At 43.0% G+C, this 20,867-nt stretch overlaps 6 protein-coding genes across 6 annotated transcripts; 3 read left to right on the top strand and 3 right to left on the bottom strand.

Annotated features, from left to right (window-relative positions):
• Positions 1 to 158: 158 nt before the first annotated feature.
• IL334_007766 (uncharacterized protein) lies at positions 159 to 4,203 on the bottom strand (the record flags this gene model as incomplete). Its single annotated transcript, XM_062939455.1, has 12 exons — positions 159 to 646; positions 717 to 894; positions 949 to 1,658; positions 1,711 to 2,320; positions 2,376 to 2,542; positions 2,607 to 2,935; positions 3,005 to 3,259; positions 3,336 to 3,417; positions 3,483 to 3,621; positions 3,704 to 3,740; positions 3,819 to 4,060; positions 4,171 to 4,203. The coding sequence occupies 12 exons, from the start codon at positions 4,201 to 4,203 to the stop codon at positions 159 to 161; spliced, it is 3,270 nt and encodes a 1,089-aa protein (XP_062795506.1).
• Positions 4,204 to 4,737: 534 nt separating this feature from the next.
• On the bottom strand, positions 4,738 to 7,936 carry IL334_007765 (uncharacterized protein; the record flags this gene model as incomplete). The annotated part of the gene is made up of 5 exons (XM_062939454.1): positions 4,738 to 5,548; positions 5,612 to 6,155; positions 6,214 to 7,231; positions 7,296 to 7,704; positions 7,764 to 7,936. 5 exons carry the CDS (start codon positions 7,934 to 7,936, stop codon positions 4,738 to 4,740), a joined length of 2,955 nt encoding a protein of 984 aa, XP_062795505.1.
• A 1,865-nt stretch (positions 7,937 to 9,801) lies between these two features.
• Positions 9,802 to 11,039, top strand: IL334_007764 (uncharacterized protein; the record flags this gene model as incomplete). Its single annotated transcript, XM_062939453.1, has 3 exons — positions 9,802 to 10,191; positions 10,258 to 10,450; positions 10,558 to 11,039. The coding sequence occupies 3 exons, from the start codon at positions 9,802 to 9,804 to the stop codon at positions 11,037 to 11,039; spliced, it is 1,065 nt and encodes a 354-aa protein (XP_062795504.1).
• A 501-nt stretch (positions 11,040 to 11,540) lies between these two features.
• On the bottom strand, positions 11,541 to 12,690 carry IL334_007763 (uncharacterized protein; the record flags this gene model as incomplete). Its single annotated transcript, XM_062939452.1, has 3 exons — positions 11,541 to 11,599; positions 11,686 to 12,417; positions 12,522 to 12,690. 3 exons carry the CDS (start codon positions 12,688 to 12,690, stop codon positions 11,541 to 11,543), a joined length of 960 nt encoding a protein of 319 aa, XP_062795503.1.
• A 1,759-nt stretch (positions 12,691 to 14,449) lies between these two features.
• Positions 14,450 to 14,704, top strand: IL334_007762 (uncharacterized protein; the record flags this gene model as incomplete). The annotated part of the gene is made up of 1 exon (XM_062939451.1): positions 14,450 to 14,704. The coding sequence occupies one exon, from the start codon at positions 14,450 to 14,452 to the stop codon at positions 14,702 to 14,704; it is 255 nt and encodes an 84-aa protein (XP_062795502.1).
• A 3,519-nt stretch (positions 14,705 to 18,223) lies between these two features.
• Positions 18,224 to 20,764, top strand: IL334_007761 (uncharacterized protein; the record flags this gene model as incomplete). The annotated part of the gene is made up of 5 exons (XM_062939450.1): positions 18,224 to 19,225; positions 19,286 to 19,385; positions 19,458 to 19,669; positions 19,719 to 20,098; positions 20,149 to 20,764. 5 exons carry the CDS (start codon positions 18,224 to 18,226, stop codon positions 20,762 to 20,764), a joined length of 2,310 nt encoding a protein of 769 aa, XP_062795501.1.
• Between the last annotated feature and the right edge of the window lie 103 nt (positions 20,765 to 20,867).

Raw genomic sequence — 20,867 nt, 5'->3', positions numbered from 1 at the left:
TGATCAAAGTTGATTATCGACAAGATTGATCGATCGATTGATTGATTGATTGATTGATGTTCTTGTTATTCTCACCTTCGATTGAACCAAGTGTATATTATCCCTTTTACACTTTTGTCTTTCTCTTTCTCCCCTTTTATCCAATCAAAGAAGGAGATCTAGAATTCTGTCATCCCAGCTTGAGAAGGAGCGACACTCATTCCATCTTCATCGTTATCACCACCTTTATATCCGTAAGCATACATTGATGCAGAAGCAGCTTCACTTCCAAAACTACTTCGTCTTCCTAATTTACCTGCTCCATTAAGATTCAATCCTCCACTTGCATGTCCGTTTAATTCACCTATTCTATCGAATTGCGAATAACCGATTCCACCTATTCCGTTATTAGGTTTTACACCAGCTGAGGAAGAAGGAGGAGCCAGTCCAATTGTGTCATTCGTAGGTTGTTGTGATATGACTGATGAAGCGTATCCAGTATACGATTTATTCTTGACTCCAGATGGGAATAGGGGGAAAGCAGAATTGGTTATCGCTTGTGAAATCACTGATTGTGCATCAGATGGAACGAATGATAATGTGTTATGTGTACGATAGTATGATGGATCAAACCTTCCTGCTGCTGGACCTGGAACTCTGCCGACATCTATTAGATGACACGGGGTGATTTCTTGTCAGATCTTGTCTTGTATGTCTTTCGAAAGGGATGCACTCACTCTTGTCCATGTATTCTCCTGCAGGACTCTCGCGTCTCTTGAATGGATCCATAGCTGCTGCCAATGATTTCTTAGGTCTTGAGAACTGGATCATACTGGGTTGTAAATTACCCAAAGGACCTTCAACGAAACATGATTTCTCTTTGAAATGCGTAAGGAGGTAAAGCCACAACGGGTGCTAAATGAGAAAGATGAGTATGGAAAACAGCGTGATCATATCACACAAACTCACCTTGCTCAGGACTTTTGGATTACCTAGAATCACAACACCGTATTTCGCTCTAGTCAAAGCGACATTCAATCTTCTAGGATCATTCAAGAAACCAATACCTTGATGTTCATTACTTCTAACGCAACTTAAGATGATATAATCTTTTTCTCTACCTTGGAAAGCATCTACACTTGCCACTTCAACTTCTTTGTATAGATCTTTCTTTAAACTACCATGCAATTGCATGTATGATGCGACGTATGATCTCTGGCCTTCATATGGCGTGATTACACCGATTTGTGAAGGTAAAACACCTGATTTGAAAAATTTGGTAACCATTTTTTCAACGTTACTCGCTTCTGTTCTATTCAAGAATGAGGTTCCACTTGAAGATATTTCTTCTGTTCCTAAATTCTGATGGAAGAACATTGGCGTATCGCTTACTGGCCAGGGGAAATCGACATTCTTCCTTAATCTTTCGGGTGCAGTAACACCATTTTGTAAGGTACCTTCATAGAACATGTTGGAAGGGAATTCGGATAAACAAGGGTGCATTCGATATTGAACTTGAAGTCGGATCGGTCGGTTACCTAGGATGACCAATCTTTCGAACAACGACTGCGATAATCCTGCTCGAGCAGCTTTCTTGTTCATGATGACGGGACCCAATTGTTGATGATCTCCTACAAGCACGGCTTGTTTACAACCCATGACAAGGGGAATCATACATTCTACGAAGGACAAGTCAGCTTTGTTAACTTTACTTCGCATGATACGGCTCACCTGGTTCAGCTGATTGTGTGGCTTCATCAATCAATACAGTTCTAAACTTGAATTTCGCCAATCTAGGATCACCAGCACCGACACAAGTGGTGCAGATAACATCTGCAGCATTCAAAACATCTTTTTCACAAGCTCTCACCAAGCTCTTATATTTCCTTTCATCACTCTGACTCAATTCACCTTGATCGTTTCTGAGCTGAATGAGCTTTTGGAGCTCAGGGTGAGTATCCGCATTTGCAACTTGACTATGAAGGGAGAGGAATGCGACGTTTGAGTCTAGAGCTTCTCGAGACTTGGCAGCCACTCGTACTACTTTGAGACCTGTTTGATGGATCTTTTCGCATAAATGATCAACTGCTACGTTTGATGGAGCACAAACGAGGACTTGACCAGGATTCATCTTGGCTAAATGGTAAACGATAGATGCGGAAGTGACAGTTTTACCTGTACCAGGAGGTCCTTGGATCAAACTGAGTGGTTTCTGTAGTACAGCTTTGACTGCAGCCATTTGAGAGTGGTTCAGTTCCGGAAGATTGGGTGCTGAGAATCGCTTAGGCATCTGGGTTCGTAATACTTGAGGTTCTAGCTCGTGACCTAACAATTTGTGATACTAAGACACAAGGGTTAGCTTCCCATCGTTGTTGTCACGCGAGATCGAGGCTTACAATGTAGCCGCTAACACTCTTCTCGTCGATAGCGAATGTTTTCATTGCCGCTTGCATCCTATCGAAACTGGTAGCTTTCCAGACAAAGTCGACTGAGAAGCCGTGAGTACAATCGGCAGGTACGCCATCGTTTCGTCGTAATTCCAAGCAGATCTCATCGGACACATCTGTACCGAGTAGAAGCGGTCAGCTATGTCATGACACTACTCCTGACATATAAGCTGAACTCACTGTTGGGGATCTTGATGACACTCCCAATGCCTTCCCAGCTCTCGCCACCACCCCAACCTTTATTGAAAGCTGACATTCCTTTGATACCAGTGCTTCCACCAGTGATTCCAACGAATTTCAATCTCAACTCATCCCCGACTGCCAATCTGACTTCTCCAGATTCCAATTTGGGCATACAGAACCATGCGAGTCGTTTTTGATTCAAACCCATATCCCATCTTATGGTGATATCATTTTCTGTTTGTGATTCTTTCATTCGCTTATCATAATCCGCTTCGATTTTCACCAAAGGTCCGAAGATATTCTGGTATTGATATGCGTCTTCGTATCTACAATCAAAAATTATTCGTGTTCAGCGAGAAGTCCGGTAGATGTTGATCCTCGGTCAAGAAACTCACCTTAATAAGATAGGTTGCATTTCTTCTTCACCGGATTGAGCTTCTGCATCCTCTAATCTAGCCTCCGGATTATCTCTCCACAATTCCTCCAATTTTGATATTTGAGCTAGAGAAATTTGCCTTGCTCGAAGCTGTTCAGCTTCAGACGGGATCTTGACCAGCCATGAGAGGAATTGTCGATCGTCTATAATAGCTGACCATTGTGATGTATCCCAATTGATATCTCTTGAATTAGTCAGGGCTGCACATGGTTGACTAGATTGACAACGAAAACAAGTTAGTATCAAGTATAATCACAGATGTATTACCGAAAAGGAACTGGATAACTCACCGACAGAGTAATACTACTACGGTATCGCTCTTAGCAGGGATGAATCCCAACATGAAAACATTTTTACTACCGCAATTATAGCCTATTTTGACGTTGGTGAGTTGTCAGCATCTCAAGCTAAGCTGTGTGAGTGGTGGACTGGCTCACATTCAGGTACAGTGTCACCTAGAGCACTTTCTTTGTGTAATACTACTTCTTTATGTTTTGCTTTAACAAGATGATTGACGATATGTGAAGCTGATGTATTTCCTCTAGAATTACAGAACCATTTACTACAGTGCAAACACTGCATGACAGGATCGTTTTATATCAGCTTTCATGTTAGACATATGGGTATCACCTAGTATGAAGAGAGGAAATTGACTTACCTTGACTACACATTGAGGATTATGTATTCCACAATATCTATAAAATATCCATTGAAATCAGTTTCTCAACTTATTGGAACTATCATAAGGGATCGAAGAGAATGTGGAAGCTCACGAGCAAGCATGTTCTACACCTACACCTAACATCTCTCTTTCCTCATATTCATCTTCGTTATTATAACCTCTTCCATCATGGCCTACTCCTGCTCCTCCTACTGATCCAATGCCCAATTCACTTAATTGATTCGTTAGGTTATCATTATCTTCACCATTTATGGTCGAAGGTGGAATTCCATTGATGACTGAATTAGGTACAGCTGAGTATAATGAGGTCAAATCATCGTCTTGGGGACCGTACTAAGAAAGCAATTCACGATATATAGGTCAGTCAATTCGTATCAATAACGTCTTGATAATCCAATTCAGGAGTGGCAATATCATCGAGGTTGATTAGAGATATGACTTACTTGCGACGCTCCCTCAAAATTGGAAAATTCCATCGTTCTTCACTTCAATTGAATTCAGTTTCAAGAGTATAGAGTGAAGATGTTCAACGAGGAAATAACAGAGTAGCTGAGAAATCAAGGAGAAAGCCAAATGATATGGTTTAGGTGTTGTGATAGAATACAAAAAAGGAAAGAACTCCTTTCAACACGAAGAAATAATCGGGGAAACACATGAGAAAGGGTGAAAGGCGGCTATCTCCGCTGACTCCCCTCTACCACCCCATCTCGTATAAAGATGACCATCTCACCAATCATAAAGTGTCAGATCAAGATGGGAAACACTCGCAAAGGAAACGCAGCCTCTATACTGAGCGGGATCAAGTGTAGAAGTGAGACTTTTGCATCTTTGTGACTGGGTTGCTATAAAAAATTACAATTGAGGTTGTACAACGTATGTTTATTTATGCTATTTATGATTCATGTTTGATTACCTCGATTCCATCCCATTGCCCTTCTCGTTGCCCTTAGTTTGAACCACTTCAGTCCCCTCAATTTAGGTTGAAGTTTCCTCATCCACCGACCCAATCCTTATTTGGCATATTCTTTTTTCAGCTTTTCTCTTTTAATCTGCCATTTCCTTCTTTCTTCCTCCTCCTCGTCCATCAAACCTAAGACTAATTCTTGTGGTGAGTCACTTTCAACAGCTTTATTATATTCTTCTTCCCAGTTTTGTGTGTTCCATTCTTCATCCACCTCGACATCATCGTTTGCAAATTCACCATCACCATTTGCACCAATATCATCGGTTGATTCAGTTGTTGATGTTGTATTGGATGTCGATGAATTTGTAGGTAATATGTTCGAATATGGAGAAGAAGATGAATCAAGTTCTCCATCATCATCTTCGTTCTTACCTGAAAAAGATGAATTATTGATTGAAATAGAGTCTTCATCAAAGCTTAAACTCAATCCAGCTTTCTCATTTGCCCTTCGTTTATTTCTGATATATTGTGCTCTTACATATTCCCTTCTTACCCTATCTACACTCTCGTTCAGTCCGGCGGCCACTGATTGGATAGGTATTGTCGCAGGCCATCTCTTCGACGACGGTGGTCCATTTGGCAATCCAGGTAGCTGTGTAGATGGCTTCTCTTCCATGACGGAATGTAACGCAGATAATAGCGGTTCATCGAAGGCTTTGATCTCAGGTGAAAAAGCTTCTACCTCTTGTCGGAACAATAACTTTCTCTGTCTAGCTTCAAGGTCCAAGATCGATAATGGAGAATATTCGTCAATGGGTCGAGATGCGAAAAATTCTAATTGACGTGATAAATATATCGATGATGGTAGTATGGAGGAACTGATACAATGGGTGCGGATTTCGGCATGAGCCAGACTCCTTGAACAGATATTGACGTCAGCTCGATACGGACTTGTGTAATACCGCAGAACAGATACTCACTTCGATTGGGCGCTTCCATGAAGCGATAATTGATGAATAGCCAAGGAGGTTCCATCGACTAACAGCTCTTCGTCCACACCATCCGGTAAGCTCCAAGCGGCTTTGACATTTGCTTCAACACCCAAATCACTCCCTTCTCCAAACGCCTTACTCCTCATCATTTCTGTTAGAGCACTACCCCTTCTCTGTAATGAGCGAGTTTCTTTCTCAGTCGCGTTGGCATGTTCCATAGGATGAACTGATAATCGGGCAAGCTCTAGAGTATTAGATGATGGACGGAACATTGAGATATCTTGATAAAACGTTTTCCTGGATAAAGGGTGTTGACGCAAAGAAAGGAAATTGAATACTGCTTCTTCTGAAGGCGGTGCTTTGTTAGGGGCTGCAAGTGGATCAGTATCATGAGGCGATAGACGAGGCCGTAGTCTTGCGGTTGGCGATATAACGGTTGAGAGTGGATGTAGTTGAGATGGGTTGACGAATTTGTCTGTCGCATGGGTGGAAGCTGAAGGAGGTCCACCTGATGGTGTTATGGGGAATACATCTTTGTCCATTCATTAGCTGCCGATGTCTTCTTCGTGGAAGTAGGGAAGGTCACTCACGAACTGTCCCTTTACCGGTTCCCACACCTACCCATTTACCTTCTTCGTCCCACCTGACTTCTTTCACAATTGCAGCCGTATGACCTCTTCTAAGTTCGTATAAATGCCAAACTTGACCTTTCACTTCCCCTTTAACGTTGCCTCTGTCCAAGCCAGCAGGATGAAATTCGACAATATGGAAGGACTTTCCATCATCTTGTGCAGCAAGCAGTTGCGTCCCATTTGGCGAGAAGGACAAATGAGCAATAGGGTGAGAACGATTATTGGACAATCGGTGAGATTGATTAGGTGACGTCGGATCAATTGGTAACGAGGACGAAGAAGGTAAGCGGAAATGGGCAATTGTCTCAAAACCTTCGATGGCATCATCGACAGAATATTGATTCGATGCCTTTGACTCGGTTCTTTTGGAAGTGGAGGAAGGCCTCCTGCTTTGCCTTGACCTTGCTTTATTGGCAGGGCGAGGGAAGAGATCTACCACTTTGATCCATTCGCTATGAGGGATATTTGGCGAGGAAGGAGACATCTCTTCCAAAACGCTAGATTCATCTAGACTCCTGCTCTCAGATTCTAAGTCTTCCGTCTCATCGACTGCTGAGATACCACTAGTATCAGTTGGTGCACTTTTTGCTAATCGAGTATTCCGTGCTCGATTCGCAGCTTTAGCTCCCATTTTTATGCCCGCCCAGACTCCCCTAGCTACTCCACCACCGATTTCTACAGCTGATGATAGTATAGCGGCCTGAGTGTCTTGACCGCTGGATAAAGGGCGCCTTCGCTCGGACGAAGAAGCTCGAGAGGCGTGAAGGCTGGTAGAGGTGACGATAGATCCTAAACCATCGGGACCGGGCGCACGAGGTGACTCAGACGTGGCGAAAGCCAGCAAGCGACCTGAAAGGGAGATGATAGGCAGATTGGTATGTGAATTACTAGCAATTTGGGTGATTGGAGAAAAGGGAAGAGGTTGATAGGTAATTGCGTCTAAGATGTGAATAGCAGGTATAGGTTGAGCAACGGTCTACGGAAGATGATTTCAGCAAATTTGAAAAACAAGAATGTGAAAAATTCGGGGAGCTACTCACTACAGCGATAATACGAGATGTCGAATGCACTGTTGCAGCAATCCCGACACCCAGCTCTACTTTTCGTACAACCACTCCGGTGTTCAAGCTGACAATAACTAACGCTAAAGATTTCTTCGACAACTTTCTTGAAGTTTCACTCGCAATAAGAAGGGCAACAAGTAATTCGCTATTGTTTTCCAATAATGTCATGCTCAACACCTGTTCTGACCCTTCCTTCGAGGGTACTATTTCCACCTCGTCTAGCTTTGATCTCCGAGTGGATTTGTCATATTTGATAGAAGGGACAGAACAAATTTCCTCCGGGGAAGGAAAGATTTCGGGTATGTGGGGATCATCAGGGATATTGTTGGTGTAAATGGCGAAGACTTGAAGAATATGTGATTTGGAAGTGACTAGGAGTAGAGGACTATCGTGTGACAAAGGATCAGCGTCACCGACTATGAGATGAATTGAACGATTCCTGACATTTTGCCTCGCCCATCGGCCAAATCCCCATGCTGCCATATTGCCCGCGTTCCGCTGCTAGCGCTCGTTCCGTTGGCAGTGATAGAGGATAGCTTGGTCGACTGCTTAGTCGGCGAAGTAGGTAAGAAACCTTTGAGAGAAGTCATACCCGCTAGAGAGGGCAGGTGCGACATGATGGGACTGAGGATAGAAGAGGAATGTTCACTGGACAGCAAAAAAAGGAGTTCATGATTGAGCAAATGGTCAGATGACGAGAGAAGGATGATGGACAACTCACTTCAAGTCTATCGCTGTTGATACATGATAGCAGACAGTGAGGTGTCAGCTTTTGCACGAAAACGGAATGGATGACAATAAGCATTTTTATGGAGATGAACGCACGGATACCTTGCCTCTTCCTTGCTCTTCCCCTGGTACCCTTCCCACTATCGGAATGAAGTCGGCTTCTAGCGGAGTCGACATGTTCCGACGTGGGCATGGGGTTTGATTTGGGTTAAGAGGATTTGATTTGAACAGCTTGAACTAGCAAACTCGATTCAATCAGAAAGCTGTGAGAGTGGGTTTACAAATATCGAATTATCGTTAAAGATAATGCACGTATCCGTGATAGGTGGCACGTATAGTGATATGACGACGAGATAATAGGTACGAGTAAAGGATGAATTGAAGAAACAAAGGTATGGAAGGCCAATTACACTTTATCAGCTATCTGGTAGATTCAACAAGACAAGTATTAATCATACATTGATGACTCACACTTTACTAATATTGTGAATGACAGTGTAGAGATGGATGATGATATTTATAAAATGAGAGAAGTGAGATGTAGTCAGAATGAGATTTTAGCCTCGCTAGATGTCTCTCCTCTCGAGAACGAAGTCGAAGTTTGAAGCTGAGTGGCAAGATTATCTATAGATATCAAGACGCGGTTCTTTTCACTACTATGCTATGTCGGTATTAGTTTGTGTTTGTCCACTGTATTTGTGTGTATCTTAGCATGCGCTCTTGAGATGGTGACCTGTCGACTGTTGAGAGTAGTTGATTGCTGTTTGCTTTGTTCTAGTGTGCGATATATGATATAAGGATCTATGATTGCTTGTGCTAATATACTACGAGTGTATGAGTTCTTTTGATAAGGACCGCGTTCTTGAGACATGACATTACTCGTAATAATAACAACATGACACGTGGTAATACGGGACCGGGTATCTGGATCTGACTCAAACAAATAACAGGTAAAGTGATGACGACGCCCTTTTTCCCAGGATAACCAAATGCGGTCAACATGATGGATCTCGTATCCCGTGGCTCATGCATGACTGTCACGTGGAGGTATGTTTCAACATTGGGGTGGCACGGTGGCATATGGTTGTGCTTTGATCGCTGGGTGTTAAAAGAAAGAAGTCGATGGGAGGTACATACCCTGCAGTTCGATACAGCACAGACCTCTGAATGAACACACACACATAATCAAGATGAAAAGGCGGACCAAAACAACATGAAGAGAAAACAATCAAACCTTTCGTTTGGCTTGTTCTCCTACTTTCTCTTTTCACTGTATTCTCCAAGTGTCAGTATCGACCAAAAGGCTGGCTTCACCACAGCCAGCTAAGTGTAACTGCTTGATCATCATTACCTCGGAAGGGATACTGTACGCTCAGAGATCAAAGTGAGTCTGACAAGTCTTAAAGCTGACGAGAGAATGAAAGGAAATTCCTTGTCAAGACTGACCTTCCTTTTTCTGCTGTTTAGCTCCTGCTGTTGTCAACTTGGCTTGACGGTGATCGTTAATCTTTGAGAAAGCAGCAGCACTAGTGTCCATCTGTCTTTCATAGGCGATGTTATAAGAGCTTCCCCGTCATTATCTTTTAAAGGGGATAGAAGAAATTTCCCGATAATTGTAAGTTTGCGTGCTACCATCTGATGATGAATGGTATTGAACCCGACGAGAACACTGAAGTTCTTCTGCAACCAGCTACTCAAAGCCTTCTTTCTGAAATCCGAATATAGCACGTCCAGTCAAGGATCTTTTTCCATAATGGACATAATAGAAGATATCGAAATCATCGATTGTACTCAACCCGTCCATCCCATCAAACCTTCACCATGCAAATACGAGCGTCAAGGATCTATCCTTGACCATCCAGTTTTTACTCAACTTACCTGTGTACCTCCTTTACCCCGCCAGATCATCAAGATACCAGAAGCAAGAGTCATACTTCCCTTTCCACTCACAGACGAAGATTTCGATCAGGTTAGAGTGTTTGACGACGAACTTTTGGTAAACCTAGAAAAGGCGAAAAAGAGGAAAAGGAAAGAGGAGAAAAGGGCGAGGAAAAGGCAAAAGAGGGATGACAATCGAAGAGAGACCTTGGATAGGATTGCTACTGGTATTGAAGTGACTGTTGTCGAAGCAGACATTGATGAGGTAAGTACTTTTGTCTCTTTAGCCATGATAGTCAAAGCTGACAATTATTACGCCCATCTGCTATAGGATACATATGAGGACATGGAAATACTGACGGTAAATCAAATCGAATACAACGACTACCATGGAATTGCGTATGAGCCAAGTCTACAGTCTTCGAATAACAAGTCATCCTATCGACCTGTCGATGAAGAACAATCCGTGATCGACGATTCATCCCTTGAAGATCAAGATGACTTGAGGATTGCAACGCCTTCCAGTGGAAATGATGATGATCGATATAATTTCACACTCCGCCAAGAATCTAGCTCTTCTTCTCAGCAAGTTGAAACAGTCATCAGCCACTATCAGCTAGTTGTTCATCAGTCGACCACCTCAACAACATTGAAGATAATACATCCCTTGTCTCAGAAGACAACTCACTTGTCCGTGCAGATGGACATGAGACCTCGCCTCGGCCCTCCACTCCCACAACACTGGCTACTTGTTCAAAGCTGACCCATTCTCCTCAATCTTCAAGGTCACCATCCAATGTACACCCGTCGAATTTTGCGCAGAAACAACCCAGCCCTCTTGCTAACTTAAGTGAAGGAGCTCCGAGAGAGAGTAGAAACCATTCGTTCCCCTTTGAATCCTCAATGCGAATCGCAGAGGTGACCTTGCTCTTTGAGAAAGCTTCCAAGGATATCACCCCCAAAGGAACAATAAAAAGTCCACCGCTTCAACCTACAGAAAAGACCCAAGGATATCTTCCCACACCTTCACCTTCGCCAAGCAAAACTGCCTCGACTTACGTTGGTCAACAAATACCCGGACATGTAGGGCTGATATTCGGTAGACTAAGATGAGATTGAAAGGACACTCAGGCGATTGCAAAGCGGTAGGTAGATGAGGGAGAACGGGGGTTGACTTATCTATGTGGTCATTTGTTAAGTTCCAAGTTGTGTATATTATAATGTTGTCGATATAAAATCAGACTTTGCATTTCCTTCTTCGTCGCTTTATTTGGGAATACTATGAATCGATTGGGATTAGCTTTCAGCATGTAACTTCGCTAAAAGGCATTTTCCTGAGTGATTTGTTACAAGAACGGTACAGTGATCTGTTTCTCAAGTTGCTGCTCCGAGAAGTGAGGTCAGTGCCAATACCAATGGTCAGTAGGGCGTTCATTTTAAGAGATACATGACATAAGGGGTATTCAAACCCTATCCAAACGTTGGAAAAATCGAATCAAACCGTCTATGTGATGTGAACCAGTTTGTGGTACTAATGTGGAAACATTCCCGGGCGGGCAAGAGATTGAGATACAAGCTTGAGTCGGATCGAGTTATGCTAGTTGATGATGTTGCTTAGAAGTCATCGGCGATGGATAGCTTGACTTGTTCACCAGGCTTGAAAGGTGGAAGACCTGATGAAGGATATCGATATCAGTTTCAATCCGGTGGTTCGCCTCTCGAAGGTTTAATGAAAATGGGCAACCAGTGTACTACTCACCAAGATAAGGACAACTGTTACACCTGAACGCGTCACCTAGATAACAGCTTCCACAACTACTTGTCTTCTTAGCTTCTGCTCTTTTTTCAGTTGGCCATACACCTTCAACTCCTACTGTTGCAGTTTTTAATATTTCCGGAATATCATCGTCACCTTCCAAGAAGAAAGCTTTTTGAGCTTCTTTGATCGCTTGAGAAGATTGATTTTCTTCTTCTTCCTCTAATTCCTTTAAACCACATGTACAATCTTTACATGCTCTTCGACGTTTGACAGGTTTACCATCCGATTCAGGGTATACACATTCTGGTCTTTGTCTATCTTCAGGAGTTAAGAGTGATTTACCTCCATCTGGAAGTAGAGGTGAATCCAATGCCCATAGCGCTGCTTTACGTGCTTTGTCACCTGATCTCTTCAATGCTAAGGGACGTACGGAGGATGGAAAGGGTGCTGGAACAGATATAGCTGTAGGTAAAGAAGAGGAAGAAGATGATGATGATGCTGATGGAGCAGGTGCGGTGTAAGAGATGATGGTAGTTGAGGGTGTAGGAAGAAGAGGTGTAAATTGTGCTTGCGAAAGCGAAGAGTGTAATGAGCTCAATTCTGCTTCAGTATGCTGTGTTGGTAGATGTATAAATAGTTGAGTTGAAGGGGGAATTGTAGAATAAAGGTTGGTCGTAAGTGGTAAAGGAAGTATCAGATGGATTGTTAATGGTGGTGAAGGAAGTGACGTAGCTATATCATGTAGTTGATTTATCAGCGTTCCAAAAACAGAATTAATATACATCAAGAGCTTTACATGCATATATACGTTTATGGAAAAGGGGTCATATACTCACCATTATCCAATATCCTATCTACCATTTCACCTTGTACGTTCCCACCATGACTTTTCAATTCGGTTAAAGTTTTCTGATAATCCTCGATTCGTTCCATTGAACCGACTACGACTTGAGTGGAAGTAGAACCGTTCGAGCTGGTGGCGAAACCATTCATTGGAGCGGTCATTTTGATTATTATCTTGCTATTTTCGTGTGATGTTCGATTTTGAAAGTATGAAGTGCTGTCAATCAACGAGTGATTAGTTCAACAATGACAACGCTGTGTACTTTGTAATATGAAGAAATGAAATCAAAATGCAGTACAGTACAAATGCGGTTCTGATTTTGATTGTGTGATACGAAAATATGAAGAAATGCTGAGTCAGTCTTTCAAGACAACTTGGGATTCGCCTATTTGGTTTACGTAATGATATATGCAATGTAATTACTTCCGTTTCATTGGGAGGTAACCAGCAGAGGATTAGAGTGAATGTGGCGGTGAAGTTGGGTGGAATATAATGTACAACCGTGTGAAAGTGTTATTTCAGATCAATCAGAATTAGAGCGAAACGTAGAACCGAGAGATGACTTCATACGCACAAGGAAATCCTGAATGTTGTGGTGCCATTAGTGCCATTAGTGCCATCTTGTAATCTGATAAAATCGTAGACGATTCGTGATCGAGTCTAGTTCAGCCAGCACCGAAGGTCCACGAGCAATGATAATAAAAAATCCACGTCGCGTCTGAAATGGCGTCCAATTCTGATCACTGTATCTGGCGTGATCAAACGCGGTTTGATTGAAATCAAAAGATCAGTTGACTGTATACAAGTATTTGTTCCTATTATTTATGGTTTCTATATTTGCCCCATCCGTGATCTCCCGAAAGGTGGGGGAAATGTCTCGTGCCATCTTTACTCTGGAAACAGCACGACTAAATCTCAGTTGGTGCATAGTGGATTATTATCCAAAAGATTAGATATAAGCATCCAAATCATCATGAGAAACCACCAACATCACGTATGCATACATATGTTACGAGTACCCAGTGAATCACCATTATGTAACAACTGAGAACTCATGCATGAGGAAAAGAGCTCCACCAACAACTCCCCCCGAGTTATAAACGCTCGGGAACCAAAGTCGAAATATTCTGATTTCCCCGAATGTACTTTGTGAGATAATTCGGGTACCCTCGCGAAGCTTTTTTTTGGAAAAAAAGTTTCAATCTGGATCCCATGCACGCCGCCTCTAATCCATTACTCGTATGACATGTGATATTACGATCTCCGCTTAGATCGCACCTCCCAATTCCTATCTCCTCCTAGCTCTCCTCGTAGCTAGCTCCAGGTCTAGCCACAGGTCCGACTCGGGCTCGAGCTCTAGATCTGGGGGGATTCGTTATCGTATCATACTAATTCTCATATCGCGTCTAACCAGTCTAGTAACCTGATTTCCTGATTGCTTGACATGAACAATGAAATCACCTAATTCGGATCATTCCGCGAGCACACCCAATGTTCCACAATAACAACAACGATTGAGGTTGAGAATCCCACGGAACACCCCGAGAAACCGAGATTCCGGGAGGAGCACCTCAGCGCACGCAATCTTGGCGATATAATAATTTACTTTTAAATGCCCACTTCATGAATGACCGGAGCTCCCCCCATTCCTTTTTTTTTGAACTCCTTCCATACCATATTCCAGAAATTCTATTCTCACCCAAATACGATATTCCACAGAGACAAAGACACCTACCTACCTACCTATCAATTGAATTCATAATTTAACTTGCAATTTTATCAACGCACCTCCTCATAACTTAACTTGCAATTTTATAAACGCACCTCCTCATCAAACAAATCTATCAACCCAAGCTGAAACCCATTAGATTCATCGTTCATATTCAAATTCAAATCAAATACAACAGCGCACCATCAAAAATGACATCTCTCGCTAGACCTATAAACTTCCCTACTTCCAGACCATCATATGATCGATTATCTTCATCATCACCCTCACCTTCTTCGTCACCGAAATCATCCTCACTCGAACTTACCTCTTCTTCTCCATCACAACAGCAACATCCATGTCCACACTTGAACCAGTTCGTCCAAAGTCTGGTGAAAGCGTACTGGGGCCCAAATACACCCTCTACAAATAATTCTACCATGATGGGAAGATCCGGTAGATTCTGATTCACCCTCATCAATAATCAGTTCCTTTGTTTGCCTTTTTACCACTTAATCAATAACCGTTGTATATACCTAATTCATACCTACTTGGGACATGGACGGTACTAGGAATCCATATCCACACCATTGTATATAACCACACATCAATCGACATTCTCTCAAGACAAGTCGATATTTCGTTTAACGCATCTCCGCTACACACCTCTCCTCAATCAAATTCTCCCCCTTCACCAACATCCTCTTTCTCATCACATAGCATACCGGGTTCCTGGTGTGTTGATCTCTAGGATCCGAAGGATGATATAGAATCGAGGGGGATACAAAGCTACATAGGAAGGAGCGAGACATTGAGCATTCAAACCATAATATGTAAAACAAGTGTTGATACCACATAGATTTCCCTTTCTTTACACATGATAAACCATAAACTATGCATCGTTTCTATTCAACCTCTTACAACTCTACCTATCTCTGGTGATTGTGTTTGATTCAAACGGGCTGGTTACAGAGAGCCTGACACGTTCACTCCGGAATGATCGGTCGACGCCGATACGCGGTACTTTGAGCGCAAACTTTTGATCACCTATATTTCCCGTAATTTTTGTTTTGTTCAACAAACAAAGTACGACGAATCTGTGTTTGTGTGTTTATTTGTGTCCATTCTTCTTGTTGTGTATCTCCATACTGACTCTGTCACTCAACAAAAGCTGAAAAGGGAAATGTGATTATAAAGCTAAAAGAAGTGAACACTGACTGATTTGATTGATGAATTTCTGCGTCGGTGCGTTTATATTCCCTTTCTTTCGCCATTCAAAATGATGGCAACGGTGATCTGTGCGTCAAACCATCAAAGAGGAAGGTAACAGACCTCATGACCCCTCATTCGGACCCCTTATCAATGCATCGTCAAGGCGAGGACTATAAACCTGAAAAGATGCATCTCAACACGTGTTATATGTTTACTTGATAATCTAGACCATCAAGACCGGCGGTAACCCGGTCGTCATGGGATCTGTGTCTATCTATCTATTCTGATTACATTCCCTTCACGTTCCTCCTCGTCATTTACATACGGCAGGAACGGCAAGGCGACATGGTGGAAATGTGCTTGCGGGTCTTGAAGTGGTAGTTTAGACTGATGAGATGAATACCGCATTGGGGGCACCATCAAACGTACCAATGCACGTCCCCGAATACCGCATTTTCATATCGATACTGCACTGCTGTAAGTACCATAAACGACAAAGAGGAAAAGGAATCACGAAAAGAAGACAATCAGACACGTCATTTGTCTAAATCTGAAGTGTGCTTCTTTTCATATCACTTAGTATTAGCTTGTCAACGAGCGAAACCCTCAAAATCACCATTACAGCGTTTCCTAATCGTACTAAGCCTGAACGATAGTCTACCTGATCGCTTCCAGTTACTTGCATCATCTTCGATATCATCTTTGTTCTCTGCCTTTTACTTTTTCTCCTCTTTCAAAATCAACATCAAGGAACATTGGTATACCCCTTTAGAAACTATTCTTCAATACCTTCAAAGGCTTCTCGATCGAACCCATCATCGATATCATTCTTCGATAAGACACCTTTAAAGGACCCATTCTCACTGTTCTATCGGATTATACGGAGACTTTTCCATCATTGATCCATCATTATCGTCAACATCAGACCCCATCAAGCCAAAACGTCTGACCACCCCCATCCTTTCCCTCAAATTCCCTGGGTGAGTTCATCATCGATATCATCCATGAATCACTCCGAAACAAGTCATCCATATCGTTATGCTTCTTCCCCCATCCTATGTATGGATAGGATCGTTTACTGACCATGTATCAATGAAATGCAATATACCCACCGATATGTGAAACCATGCGCAACCAAAAACACCCCCTTGAATCCATACAAAACAAACGAATAAACATTCCTTTTCCTTCATCATACAGTAGAGTACACCAAATACCCTCCGCGGCTTCATATCCCTCTCTCTCTCTCTCGTTCCTTCCTCGTCGATTCTTGATATCATTTCTGCTCTCAGCTGGATGAAACAACAATACATACATTAACAAACAAACCTGCACATGGTATACTGTACACGGTTTACATCGTTCATCTAATCAACTAACCAAAAAGCCAAAAGCATACAAAGTTGGTTTATCCACTATTCCACTCTTACCACTAACTATAGATTGGACACCTTGTTGACTCTCTCTTCGTGTCAAAGGTGAGTAATGCGACATATATCAAGATACTGCTCTTTTCAAGGAATCATCCAAAGACCCCCTTCAATTCTCTTTTTGTATTCCTTTCTTCAAAATCACTTTGGACATAAAATACACATTATTGATTTCGACGAAAGTAGGACGCTACCTTTACAAGTAAACCTTATCACCAATTGACCACTTCCTATCAAAACTGCTACCTTCACTCATCTCTCCCCTGACGACCCATCCCACTCATCTGGAAATTGTTGCCGTGCTCAGATCCCTACGTGACAGCCTCCTCGCCAAGCTTCGTGGCCTTCTATTATCGTGGCGAATTGAGTTAGACTTTGAAAAACATCTCATAGGTGAGTCTGACTTGCATTTTCATTATTGCTCTGAAGGCTGGACTTTGCCCCTACCTTCTCCAACTGAAATCTCTCCATCTCGTAATCATTCTACCTTGCTACTACTGGGGACCCGAAGTCGTCCGATCAAAGGTCCTTTGCCTGATTAATGTCCTTTGGTTGATCTCATCCCCTCCTTTTTGCCTATTGTGTTCCGTTTGCGACTTAAAGCCTTCCTCTGATCCGAAATAGTATCAAGCATGAAACTCAGAAGACTACATGCTGATTTATTGACTATCTACGCGATTTCATTCCCCCTCTGACGCCAATCCATTTCGCTCGGCATCCTCATCTTCATCTTCTTTAACTCCCTTACCGCTTTCCCCTTGGAACACTACCACTGCTGCATCACCTATCCTTGGAATCGATCTCCTTCAACGGACCGCAATCATGGGCTACCCCTGGCCGATAAAATGCTTCGTCGATGTCAAATTATTTCCCATTGACATCGCTTTTGGCCATTTTGTGAACTCTCCCTTCATAGGCGAACATTCTTCCTTTGTCAATCGGTTGACTATCTTACACTGTACTCCTGTATAGACTCAGGCGTAGTAGCCGAGGTTAACAGGTTGTAAGTGATACATCTCATCGTTCTGCTCCACAAAGATCCCAAGGGGGTGGCGTTAACATCTCCGGATTGAGTCATCGCTGACGGTTTTTGTCTCTTCTTCCCATATACCATTGTCATGACTATCCCAACGCCATCGACCTCCTCGTGTCCTTTTAACGGACCACTCTGTCTCTCTTGAATTCTCTTCTCCCCACCACCTTTCTTTCTTCGACTTATCTTTTTATCCTTTCATCCATCTATCGACGGTACTCCTTGCTGTTTTTGAACAAACTTTACTTCATCGCTACCAGCTTTGGCTCATCATCACGCTTATCAACCTCTCAGATAGATTATCCTACACGATGGCTTCGTCCATGTTCCAGCCTTCTTTCGAGCCTGTTCGACCCCAGACTCATCAAAGAATCCATACGACTCCTGTTGGGTCTCCGAGGATCCACCGATCTGCTTCTCAGCAGTCTCTCAACTTACCTCCGAGCAGTAATTACTCCCCTAGCACTGGTCATGAACAGTCTCCTCATCCAATGTCAGCCTACCCTCAGGCTTACCGAGCTTACCAGCCTGCTTCGATGTCCCTTCCCACTGGTGGACCCTATTATCAGAGTGTCTATCCTAGTACCGCACCTCCGCTCTCTTTCTATCCCAATACTACTCCTATCTACGATCCTAGGGGATCTCAACCCATGATCCGTACCGTCAGTCATGCGCATCCCATGAATTCCGCCACCGATGCTACAGTATCTTCCAGGTATTCTTCCTCTCCTCATTCCGCTACAGGACCTCTTAATGAAGTACCAGCAACTGCTTCGGGTCAACAACTCAACCCTTATCACGCTCTTGGATTCAATCCTCCTTCATTCAATTTTAACCAGAATGACCCCGATTCGAAACATATCAATCCAAATATCTTTCAAGCTCAGCCAAGCAGCAGCTACTCCATGTCTCGATCCACATCTGGCGCGAGCGATATGGCTCTGGAGACTACTAGACTTGTCACTCCTGCTTTCGAATACAGGCAAGATCGACTCAGTCCAGCAGCACACGATCTACGAAAAGTATCTGATACTCTCGGAGACGGAGGCAGAAAACTTTGGTCTTCCACGCTGACTCCTAGCTTCGATCTCCAGCCTCATTCACATCAGTATAGTCCTCATCCTCAACCTGACAGTATCTTTTTCGGTGACAGAGGATACGGTAATGATCAATACACTATGTCAGCTGAAAGAGGTGATACTAAAGCCGATATTCTCGCTTACGGTGACACAGAATATGAAAGAGAAAGGCAAGCCCAAATCATGGACAACAAGAAGCTGCTCGAAGACGTGGGACTTGGAAATCCCGGCACAGTAAGTCATCCCGTGCCGCTGACGGAGTACGGGCATCGAACTGAATCAATGATCGATCAGTTTGGATTTCGTGCCGAAAGGAACAGCAGTGGCACTGGGAGCCGTAGATCTCGTAAAGCCTCCACACCATTCAAGCCACGTCTTCGACTTGACGCACCTGGTGAGTATGATAGTGAGCGATGATCATTTCGGACGAACGAGTACGACTGACACGTATATGGTCGTGACGTAGTTCGAGCATCTCCTCGCATTAGGGAAATGGGACGAAATGTTTCTTACGCCAATCTCGACGATGATCAACATACTGCCAGAAGTGATGATGAAGATGAATATGATTCAGATACCGCTCGAGAAGAAGAAGATGATTTCAGGCCTAGCAAACGATCTAGAGGATCCAAGTCCGGCTACAGGACCAAATCAGCTTCTTTCACCAATACTCCAAAGGTAAGTATAGGCTTTGTAGAATAGGTATCATAGCTCACCAGAATGATAGATGATCGCTAAGCCTCAGCTTTCACTATGGGGTCTTCTTCAAGTCTACGCCGATATTCCTCACCTATTTCCTTTGTTCTATTACACTCTGAACAATGACCTCACCATCAACTCTGATTCCGTGCCTTTGATTGGGTCCATTCCATCAACCTGTACCCCAATGGAGAAAGCCGATACTCTTCAAGCCTTCTTCCATCGTGGAAGGAGAGTTCTAGCTCAGCTCGATGCTTTTACCGCTCGATGCGATAGGAAGTACGAAGGTCCCGAGCAAAAATGGCCTGAGCTTGACTACCATACAAGAATCGCTGTAAGAGATGTCCGAAGAAAGATCGTCGAGAGATGTGAGAATTACAAGTACACCAGGAGAGATATTCTTGACAAGTAAGCTGCTCTGACTTTCTTTATAACCGGAAGCTGATCCTTGAGTATAGATTTGTTGGGAAAAACAAATGGCAATCCATAGATTCCAATCTCATCGAATGGAAACCTGGCATGACTCAGAACGATCCTGCAGGTGATCTTGCCAATGTAACTTTGACATTACCCACTCCACCTCCAGAAGTTTACAATCAACAATATCGATATCAAAATGCCTATCCTGATCGTATAATCAAAGCTTTCCCTCGATCAAGAATGTCATCATCGATAGCACCAAGAATAGCCAGTATCACAATGGGTGAGCCTGAAGATGTATATTCAGCAAACCCACAAACAGCCAACTACCCTCCTCCTATGAGTGGTATGCAAATGTATTCAGCTTATTCTTCAGCTGCTCCACCCATGTATGGTGAAGACCAAGTTCCCCTGGAAGTTCAAATGCCTCCTGCTTCTGCACCTGTGAACATGGGTCTATCAACTAGTTCAAGTATGAGTAGAATGATCGATTCGGCTATGGCACCAACAGCAACTTCCAATTTCAATTACTGGGATGATGTAAGAGGTATAAAACGATCGAGAAGTCAAGATGATAACGATGCGCAAGATGATCAAGCTCAATCCCAATCTCCTGAAAGTGAAGAAGATCTTTATACCAGTGGAAACGTTTGAAATATGATTAGAAACTTTATTTGTGTACATTCAGGAAGGTGAAGATGAGGATCAATTGTGAAATGGCCTTTGTGGACAAATTTTTGAATATATATCGTATCCG

This window comes from Kwoniella shivajii, chromosome 11 (assembly GCF_035658355.1).
Source record: "Kwoniella shivajii chromosome 11, complete sequence".
NCBI lineage: Eukaryota > Fungi > Basidiomycota > Tremellomycetes > Tremellales > Cryptococcaceae > Kwoniella > Kwoniella shivajii.
Note: the sequence above shows the minus strand (reverse complement) of the source record. Positions and strands in the feature narration are given on the sequence as shown.